The sequence below is a fragment of the Gastrolobium bilobum genome, unplaced genomic scaffold (genome assembly GCF_033153095.1).
Source record: "Gastrolobium bilobum isolate Gb01-03AN ecotype WA unplaced genomic scaffold, APGP_CSIRO_Gbil_v1 utg8480, whole genome shotgun sequence".
NCBI classification, from domain to species: domain Eukaryota; kingdom Viridiplantae; phylum Streptophyta; class Magnoliopsida; order Fabales; family Fabaceae; genus Gastrolobium; species Gastrolobium bilobum.
The window spans coordinates 725470-736894 of NW_026899605.1; the positions used below are offsets into that span (position 1 = coordinate 725470).

At 34.9% G+C, this 11425-nt stretch overlaps 1 protein-coding gene across 1 annotated transcript; it reads left to right on the forward strand.

Moving 5' to 3' along the window:
* The first annotated feature begins 3474 nt into the window (after nt 1-3474).
* Nucleotides 3475-7662, forward strand: LOC133291935 (probable boron transporter 7). The gene is made up of 13 exons (XM_061490291.1): nt 3475-3569; nt 3685-3767; nt 3874-4066; nt 4161-4299; nt 4385-4550; nt 4767-4933; nt 5183-5356; nt 5445-5540; nt 5632-5748; nt 6147-6454; nt 6747-7026; nt 7119-7292; nt 7639-7662. Exons 1-13 carry the CDS (start codon nt 3475-3477, stop codon nt 7660-7662), a joined length of 2016 nt encoding a protein of 671 aa, XP_061346275.1.
* Nucleotides 7663-11425: the final 3763 nt, after the last annotated feature.

Sequence of the window (11425 nt, forward strand, 5' to 3'; positions counted from 1 at the left end):
TGCATCATTTTTAGTGAGCACACTAATCACACTTGTTGAATCACTTTCAATAATGATGTTACGATATCTAGCATTCCAAGCCATCTCCAACTCCTAAGGACACCCCATAATTCTGCTTTGAATGAATAACATCTCCCTAATTTATACGCAAAGCCACCAAGCCACTTACCACACTCATTACAAATGACACCTCACAAGGAGCTGGACCAGGATTACTATGCGCAGCCCCATTCGTATTAATCTTGACAACACCTCAATTGGAAAACTGGAAAACTGCCAAGATATGTCCACTACCATAATTTTTATGTTAGGAGCCAAATTTGTACATTTGTTTGCAACCTCTTCCACATCCTTTGCAAGATTTTGGAGTAGGTTTTCCTTCACGAAAATGGACGTCAGCGAGGCCCCATGTGTTCTTTCATTTTGCCAATGCCAAATCTTTAGCATGTAAAAAAGAAACTAGTTAGCCATTTTTATCTTGTTTGTTATTAACATGCATGACAGTATTTTCTGACAGTCACCAATCCATATCTTCTAAAAAAGAAATCATCAACTTTATCACTTGAAACTAATTTAAGCCACAATGATTTGATTTTACTATAATCCCGAATGACGTGTAAAATGATCTTCCTTTCTAGGTAAATTAGGCACATGTCATCTGCTCACCGCAAAATGGTTATTATTTAAGTTCCTTTACATTCACATTGTTTTAAGATTAAATTGTAAAATTTTATATTTTGATAATTTTTTTTTTGGAAAATTAACACAAGAAATCAGCAAAATAGCGTTGACATAAAAAAAAAAATTTATAAGAGTTATGTTGTAAGAAAAATGATTATGTAATGTTATAGAGATTTGTTTTTCATGTTTTTTTTTTTTTTTCAAAAAATACAGGCCCCATAAAATATTGTGTGTGTAGGAAACTTTTTTGTGTCATGTTACATGATGAATACAAACCTAAAAAAAAAAAAACGTGGTTCAATGTTTTCAGGCGCTGGGAAGTGTCCAGGGCACAGCAATATGCTGTATTAGCATTCAAGCCAGGTTGTAGCGTCACACGCCATTCAACTAATCAAAATAAGAAGAACACAAGAGAAGAAAGAGAAAGAAATAATTAATGGGATTTCGAAGCAAAAAAACAAAAACAAAAAGTAAGAAATGACAGCCTTATGAAGCCTGACCAACTCAAGCCAGTTAAGACTCTGCCGACTGCCACAACGCGGTTCGGCGTAGTAACCCACTTTTCGTGTGCCAGCGATGCGGACAGTCATCACATGCAACTAATGTTTCTATCAACCCAAGGAACATATTTGGGTACTTTTTTTTGCAAAAGAAAAAATATTTCTTCCAATATAATTCATATTTTTAAATTTTTTTTTTTTATCATTTCCTAATTTTTTATTTTTTTATTTTGGAGGGATGTACCATATATCCACTGCATTGAAGATTTTTTCGACCAAGACCATGTTTTCTTACGGCCTTTTTCCTTTTAAAAAAAAAGTTTAAAAAAAAATTATTTACCAATCTAATCCAAATTAATCAAATTACTTTAGTAATCAGATAGTCACCATCCCGAATTTCTTTTCACCTTTTACTATTATTTTTCTAAATAATAATTAGTATCATAAATAACAATTAATAAATAATACAATTATATTTTAATACTTTTATGATATATTATTTTATGTTATTATTCTATCAATCAATAAAACTTCCAAAAATTCAAAATTCAAGAAATGATGAGAATGTTTCAATAGAAAGAAATTTTTGATCATTTGATACCTCAGACATTGGGCAATTGGATGAAATTAATAAATAATTTCCACGTTAAAAAGACTATATTGGTTTTAAAAAAAAATACCTTTTTAAGGTATTTTTTCATATTAGAATAAAACTTCATCCTAAGTCGACTCAATTCAATTTCATTCAATGGAACAAGCCTGATGATTGCAATGTAGAAAGTTTGAGTACAAATGTTATGCTAACTTTATTTTATATAATGATAACATTAAGCTTTAAATTTATAATCTCATTTAAATTATTTAAATCTTTGTCACTGAACCAATCTTAATAACTTATTATATATTAACTTTAATATACAAAAACAGTGCTTTGTTCCAAATTAAATAATTTATAATCAGACTGTCAGTGTCACATCTCTTGTGTATAATTAAAATTATTCTTCAACTGCTGTTTGAGTTTGACTGACAAACTCATACAAAATGAAAAAGTAAAGATCTCTGATACCAAAAAAAAAGAAACTCGAGACTCAAGTGAATTAATTCATAAAACTATAAAAGAGTAAACAAACGCGTGAGACCCACACGACATTGAAGGAGACATTCCCGGACCCGCTTCATGGTATCGAGGAAGCTACAAAACTACATGGGACCACTCCGAAATACGAGGATAGTCAAATGGATCTACCCCGTGTGGGCCCCCACAAATCTCGGATTTGCCTTTGAATGTTTGTAACTTTTTTTGCATGCCTTGCATTGCCACTTCCTCCCTGTCCCGGTCTCTCTCTCTCTCTCTCTTCTCCAACCCACAGCGTTCTAGAGAGAGAAGATTCCCAGAAAGGGCCCCACCCACCTACACTCCATTCTCCGGGGACCCTCCTTCTCCATCTGCATTGCAGTGTCCACGTTGACCCACCTCCCTCTTTTCCATTCAAGTACTTCTTCTTCTTCTTTCCCAACTTTTCATTTTTAATTATTATGCAACATTATCTATTCATTTTATTTTCCTCTCTCTCTATAAGTCATGCTTTGGTTTTGGCCTCTTCAAATGCCTTATACACGTGCCGTAGCTGCTGCTGATGCGTGAAGCTTCTTCATTGGGTTTACCTCCTTCAACATTCGTGCATTTCTTTCTCCTCTGAAAAGTGAGCACCCATTTTACATTGTTCTTCTCTGATATTGAAAAAAACCTTTTCATTTTTTTTTTAAATAATTGTATTTTGTGTACCCCATTTTTATTGTTTCATTCTATGACTTTTTTTTTCGCTCCCCGTCACGTCCTTCTTGGTTATTGTACCTACATGTCATGTTTCATTCGTATGTTGTGTGTGAACTGTGACATATCCTTGATTTCCTAGATTTTCCCCTGACGATAATAAAAACAAGAAGCTGAAAATGGATTCACGGGATTTCTTATATATTAAAATGAAGTTTTTCACTGCTTTTGAAGAAATGCATTTTCCAATCACATGGATCCAACTGTTTTCTGTCCTTTTTCACATTGTCAATTTTGTCCCTTTTTTATTTTGTTTTAGACACCACCATCCATCAATGCGGTTTCATATTCTCCTTTCTTCTTATATATATATGTGCATGCCAATCGACTTCATTAGCCAATAAGTCCCTTATCATTATATCATACTTTCTGTGTTTCTTCAAATGCAATCAATTTTCTGAGATTTGTCAATTGATATATCTAATCTCCGCATAATTTAGTTCAATATCCACGGGAAACATGTGGACACCATTTAAGGGAATAATTCAAGATGTCAAAGGAAGAGCTGAATGCTATAAACAAGATTGGGTTTGCGCAATCTGTTCTGGCGTTAGGTAATTCTTGTCTATCTTGTGCTATACATTGAATGCTCTAGGACTTTTTTTATTTCCCTAAATGTTGTGTGTTTATGAGCAAAATTCTGATTCATGCTTCTTTGATTAATGGCAGCATATTGGCTCCAACTTTCTACATATTCTTTGCCTCTGCTCTGCCTGTTATTGCTTTTGGAGAACAACTTAATAGGGATACAGGTAAATCTCTTTGATTAATAGTTATTTTCAGGGTTTTTGTTTTTTGCTTTTGTTGATATCATGTTTGTTGTTCTTTAAGCAAGCTTCCATGTCATGTTTTTTACAGATGGAAGCTTGAGCACAGTGGAAACATTAGCATCTACTGCTATTTGCGGAATTATCCACTCATTATTTGGTGGCCAGCCTTTGTTGATTTTAGGAGTTGCTGAACCCACTGTTATAATGTATACGTATCTCTACAGTTTCTGCAAAAAAACGCCAGAACTTGGTGCCAAGCTCTTTCTGGCTTGGTCTGGTTGGTACGGCATTTAACATTATGATCCTGTTTCTGGTTTTTTTTCCCATTTCATGAAACCATAGATTGTCTAATTTTTATGCTCATCTGTGTTGCAGGGTCTGTGTTTGGACGGCACTCTTGTTGATTCTGCTTGCTGTTTTCAACGCTTGCACAGTTATAACTAGGTTTACAAGAATTGCAGGGGAGTTATTTGGCATGCTAATTACTGTTCTTTTCTTTCAAGAGGCTATTAAGGTATTGTTGCTTCCACTTCCTAGCAAAATAGACTGTTGAATTTGGTACAGCAGGGATCAACATGACAAAATTGTTTGAACCACAGGGACTGATGGGCGAGTTCAGAACACCCAAGGCTGAGAATCCTGCATCAGAGGAATTTCAATTTCAATGGCTGTATACAAATGGGTTACTTGCAATCATTTTCTCTTTTGGTGTACTTGTCACTGCCCTTAAAAGCAGAAGAGCAAGAACATGGCGATATGGAACAGGTAAATTATTCCAAATATCTGCCACATATTTTTTTTTTTTTTAGTTTCCCAACCAGTTCATCCTTCGGACTACATTCATCCTTCGGACTACATTCGGTTCGAGCACTTGCATGTTTGGTATATCTGCCACATATTAGACCTTAAACAAAATGTTTTTTGTGTTAGACTTAATTTATCTCATCACTTCATTGATCTTCAGTCTGGCATTCAATGCAGGGTGGCTACGGGGTTTTATTGCAGATTATGGTGTTCCAATGATGGTAGTGTTATGGACTGCACTATCTTATAGTGTACCAGGCAAAGTTCCACATGGTGTTCCTAGAAGACTGTTTTGCCCGCTTCCCTGGGAAGCTGCGTCTCTCTATCACTGGACAGTAGTGAAGGTATTGTTATGCACCTAGTACAATTTTTTCTATACAAAATGCATTCTTTTGAAACGGAATTAGATCCTTTGTTAGCTAAGGATGCTTAGCAAAATACATTGTTTTCGTACTTCTGTTGATTTTGTCCATGCCATGTGAGCATTTTGTTTTTAGATTAGATGTGAGTGTTCAACATTGTGAACTGCAAGCAGCGATTATTGTAATTTAAGCAAGTCCTGATATCCATCTAACATTTACTACAAACTGCAGGATATGGGGAAGGTACCCTTGGTTTACATACTTGGGGCAATAATTCCATCTCTGATGATAGCAGGTTTATACTTTTTCGATCACAGTGTAGCTTCTCAGATGGCTCAACAGAAAGAATTTAACCTTCAAAAGCCATCTGCTTACCACTATGACATTTTACTGCTTGGAATAATGGTATGTTATTTTGTCTCTAAAATCCTGCTTCCTATTTATGTTATTCCATGTTGATCAAGTTGCATGACATAATCTTTATGGTCTTTAGACTCTGATTTGCGGTATCCTTGGCCTTCCTCCTTCAAATGGCGTCCTTCCACAGTCCCCCATGCATACAAAGAGTTTGGCAGTTCTTAGGAGGCAAGTAAGTATCATCTTTTGCATCAAGATTCTAGGTTCTTACTTCTTAAATATAAACTCAATTTAGATTCTTGTATTTCATCATCAATTTGCAGTTGATCCGAAAGAGGGTGGTGAAAAGCGCCAAGGAATGCATTAAGCAACAAAGGACTAATTCTGAATTAATCGGAAAGATGCAAGCTGTGTTTATAGAAATGGATACAGCCCCTACCGTAAGTATTATTGGCTTGATAGCTGTGTAAAGAATCAATTTGTAAAGAACCAATTCAACCCAAAAGCTTAAGCTGTTGGGTGAGGCTACATTAATGATTTTATATATCTCAACACGCCCCCTCACACGAGAGCCCACTGGACTTGAAGGGTGGACAATGCATAGGCCCATCTACCTGTGCGAAGAAAGAAATTTCACTAGAAAGAAAGTGGGGGGCGGTGAGGATCGAACTCGGTACATCGAGGCTCTGATACCATGTAAAGAACCAATTCAACCCAAAAGCTTAAGCTGTTGGATGAGGCTACATTAATGATTTTATATATCTCAACAAGTTGTGTGTCTTTGTGTATGCAGACATGTTCAAGAGTAATACAATGTATGTTTTGAAACTGTGTACAGGTTAAAGAATTGGAGACTTTGAAGGAAGCTGTAATGAAATCTGATAACAAGAATGGTGAAAAGGAAAAATTTGATCCTGAGAAACACATAGATGCATATCTACCAGTCCGGGTTAATGAGCAAAGAATGACCAATTTATTGCAGTCCCTCCTGGTTGGCTTCTCAATCTTGGCCATCTCTGTTATCAAAAGAATACCTACCTCGGTTTTATGGGGATATTTTGCTTACATGGCAATTGATAGTCTCCCTGGAAATCAGTTCTGGGAAAGGATACTGCTTCTCTTTATCACCCCAAGCCGGCGTTACAAGTAAGTAACCTGATGTATAAACTTTTTTCAGACAACCAAGCACGTGAATCAACTGGTAAAGGGTTGTTTTTCAGTGCATAATGGTTATGAAATTGATTGAGTAATCAATCATGGCTTTCAATCTTTTCTATCCTTTGTGATGGAAATGACTCTTTCCAAATAAGCAGAACTAATAATCTATCATTACTGTACAAAATTTAATTTACCTTGTCACTAGGTAGTCTTGAAAAAATAAAATGTGAACTAGTAATCACGTAATTGTTCATTGTTCTTGTGTTGTGTGTTTGAGCAGAATTTTGGAAGGTTCTCATGCCTCATTCGTGGAGACAGTACCATTCAAGACCATAGCTGCATTTACAGCCTTACAGTTTGCATATTTTATGTTCTGTTACGGGGTGACATGGATACCTATAGGTGGAATATTGTTTCCGCTACCATTCTTCCTTCTCATAATTCTAAGAGAACGGTTGCTTCCAAAGCTATTTAAGCCAAGCCATCTTCAGGAACTAGATGCTTCTGAATACGAAGAAATCCTTGGTGCTCATCATGGTTCCCTTAGTGTGCCACTGAGGGTACGATTTATTATTCATTTCTTGTTATGACGAATCATGTTTTTTTGTATATTCCGAGCTTTTCAACTTAGGACATGAAAATGTTTGATCAGGAAAAGGAGCAAAATGATTCTGATACTGATGGAAGCTCGGAAGATTTCTATGATGCGGAGATATTGGATGAGATGACAACCAACAGAGGAGAGTTGAAACTTAGAACTGTAAGCTTCAATGATAGAAACCTGAGCTTCAGTAGTAACAGCTTCAGCGAAGATAGACACTTTCAGGTAAAGGACTTGTAGAATCCTTTTAAGGTTTCAACTTTCAATAAAAGGAAAATAGTTTGTCATTTTAAAGCATACAAGTTGTGTTATTTTAGTTGCTTTTATACTTGTATACTCCAAGAAATACATAGTTATAATATTAAAGTTGTATTTTTTTTTTCTCTTCAAAATTGTCGGCTGACGTAAAAAGTAGAAAAAAATACGACTTTAATATTATAAGTATATACTCTCCGGAATACATAGTTATAAGCAGTTAAAATGACACAACTTGTATCTATTAAAATTACAAAACTTTTTCCCTTCAATAAATGTCTAGTATTAATTATGTTTGTCTCATGGACTTGGACAGGTTTACCCTGATGGTGCTATCTGAATATGATGAAATCTCTCTGCATACAACGTTTTTTAGGATGCAGAACGGGTTTGATATATAAATAGTATGTTCCTCTGGAGAGGAATAATTTTGATTCTTGTGTAGTCAATTAAGGTTGAAGATGATCTTCTGTGGAACAAGAAAGGATTCGATCGGTGGAACAAAGGAAAGAGAATTGGACTTAAAAAAATAATCATTTGAACTGTGAAATGGGCTTTAATTTTAAAGTATTGAGATCAAAGGTCAATTCTTTCCTTAGTTGACTACGAAGTTAACAAAAAAATGAGACAGGTTGGGGTGGAGAAAAAAGAATGATATGATATGACAAATAAGAAAGATAGAGGGAAGAGCAAGAAAATGAGAAAATTCAAAAATATCATGCTAATTTTTTAAGCTAAAATATAGATAAATGTCATTAGTGCATTCTCCATTTTTTTTGGTTTACACTTGTTTTGATTGAGTATAGTAGAGTTAGTATGTAAAGACATATTCTCTTTGAGCCAGCATAATAATTTTGTTCGTAACAATCAACAACAGCGAAGGGTATTCTATCAGCTTTCAACGCTACCATCATGAAAGTTAAGGAATCGAATAGTATTTGGTTTAAATATATTTAGGATGTAATATGTACCTTTGGTACATTATTATTGACTTTGATTTTTATTTATTTATTTATTTTTAGGTGCTTATACATTAATTTTAAGTTCTACTACGTTTGTAAACATGCATGCTTATGATGATTTATTTTATTACATGCTGAGGTTACTGCTTTTCATAGTTTCAACATGTTCGACGACGTTACATAGCCGTGAAATATTTCACTCAACATGTTTCAACAAGTCGTTAATATATTAGCTAATAAATTATCTACATTTAAACGAGAACTTAAATGTAGATAAATTCTTTATTTGTAATTGATACCTAGAAAATCAAGAGTTTAAGATTTTCGCAATGCAAACACCTTTTTCAAATTCGTGTCTAATCTTCAATTTTTTTTTCTTTTTTTCTTTTTCTTTTTTTGGTACTATCTATTCTTCAATTTAGATTTTGGCCAAAAATGTTTCAAAGAAAAGAAAAACGTTAGAAGTTGCTCATCAAAATAAAACAGATTTCCCATCTAGCTTTTAACGTTAGCCTTCATTTAATAAATAACTATGTCTTCTTTGCTGGACAAGGAAATTAAATGGAAGTTTTCTTCATCTTTTTTTTATTAAATTGAAGAAATTTTTCTTATTTTAAAACTTATCAATTATCATGATTATACAATCTTTTTGAAAAGAAATCTGAGTAATTTTTGTTTTCTCCTCACAAATTTTTAGGTCTATAGTTATTTTCGCGCTAACCGTATTGCCCTTAATTATTGAATGATTCTTCTGGTTTTCTTGTTTTAGAAACAAGATTTCAAGAAACGGATTTTAGTGGCTGAATGTTACCACGAGTTATGAAAGAGTTGTGTTTGAATTTAAAAGTGAAATTAAATGTAATTTTTTTGTGAAAATTAAATTGAATTAATTTTTCAATGAAATGTGACAGGTTGCCGAGTTGACACGATTTAGAACTAGTTCAGCCATCTAAAAGTCGGTTTTCAAATCATCAGCCCGTAAAATTTGTTTATAGATTAACCATAAGACCAATTCTTGATTCAACCTATTAGTTGTGAAAACGAGTCAACCCGACTTAACCCATATGCAACTCGAAAAAATTAAGCTGAGTTAGGATTGACTCGGAAAAAAAAAAAAGAGCCAAAAAATTCAACTCAACCTGGCCCGAGTCGAGTTAGGGTGGGCTCGCGAATTGGCTCAAAAATATGGCTCGTGGGTTGGCTTGAAAAAATAGCTCGCAAGTTGGATCGAAAATTGGCTTGCGGGTTGGCTCGTTTTCAACCTATTTAAATGAACCTGTAGTATTAATGTAACAGCTATGTGACTTCCATCAGCTTAAACAAAGGATTACAAAATGAGAAATAAAAACAAAATATTCTAGTTTTGAATTTTTTTCACAACAAATTTACACTAACATCAAGAAACAATCAGAACCACTTGTTACCAAGTGGGTAAGATATTTGAACCAAACAGAGCCAGCACTGTCTAACAATATAAAAATGGCAGGGATGTAAGAAGATTAGGGACTTAGGTTTAGAAAAGAAAAAAAGAAGATGACAACATGTGTGGATTTTGTCCATTTTTGTACATTATATTTTGTACTTTTTTATAAAAAAAAAAAAAAAAAACTCAACGGTGAATTACTTTGTGCATGAGAAGCAGATCTTTCGAGGCATTTCCTGAAAGATCTGTTTGACGTTGAGGATGCCTATAATCAATCTACACACAAGGTCGGTGACACCATGCGAGTGGACTTAATCAATCATAAATGTCAGTGTGGTAGGTTCACGACACGCCTTGTTCATTTGCCTCAAGTTTATGATACCCAGTCCCCCATCACCTTTAGGTTTACAAATCAGTAAATTGACAAACACATAACCCTAAACAATTAAATGTGAGTAAAAGGTCTCAAATGGAAAAACTAACCCTAGAAATGGATTCATAACGAAAAATTGAGTGGTTAGGCAAGTTTCTAGAAATTTGATGAATAATATTTTTACCAGGTAAAAATACAGCGGTACAATTGCACCGAAAAGCGTGCCGAATGAAAATTGAGCTCTAGGCTTGGAATAAGTTGAAAAAGGTATATAGGGAGCTGACCCGTTTGACCCGCGAGTTGGCTCGTCTTTTTCCCAGTTAGCTCGGGTCGGGTTGGAAGCTCATTTTACCAACCCAACCCGACTCATTTTTTACGGGTTGACTCGTTTTTGCCAACCCTAGTTTCAACTATGGTAGTTGTACTTTTGGTGGTACATAGATGTGTCCCATGAAAGGTGAAGTATATTAATATAGGAGTGTTCATAGCGACAATGGTAGAGACCAAAGCATTCTAGGGGCTTCCCATTACGTGCATAAAAGGGGTTGTGTGTATGGCAAGGGACAAGACTAAGTTAGTACCAAAAGATTCAACTAGTAAAATTCAGCTAGTACCAATGTTGTATTATTTTTAAAAACTTAACCAATGTCAAGGCTATATTATAAATTTTAAAGAAAATATATAGCATTTTTGAAAATCAGCTGGTGCCAAGTCATTAGCTAAACACCAAGTGGCTCCACCCACTATGGCAAAGATGGCTTTGCAGAGGGGCAGAGTAACAACATGGGTAAAGAGTAGAAGAGAGGATCTCCCCTCCTGGTATGAGGGGGGGTATTTAGAAAGAAGAGCCCTCTCCAGCATGGGGGAGCCAACTGATTAGTCCCATGAACTGTCTCATCAAGCCATGTCTTGTCCCGATCCAAGGCATGCTGCCCACTGTCAGTGTACAGGGCAGCAGTGCAGGGAAAGAAAAATGTCCCAGTGATTAGCTTCTATGGCTTGCCAAGTGGTGAGTCTAAGGTAAGTATCCAGAACAGTACTCAGAATAATACTTTCAAGAGATTTTTTTAAAATTACAAAAACAAATTTGTTTTAAAAAAAAATAGAAATTAATGGACAACGAATTTAATTTGTGTTTCCAATTTCCACTATAGACTAACTCACTAATCTTGAATCAGCTGAGGCCTGAGGGGGTGGGTATAATTTTGCCATTTACAAGTTACGCGCATGTGCTTGAGAAGAACCTATAAACATGGAAAAAAAGGTTTAAGTGGTAAGATACTACAGCACAACAATGGATACCCATGAAAAAGAATGGATTTGGAATCAATTCTTGTTTCCCTCT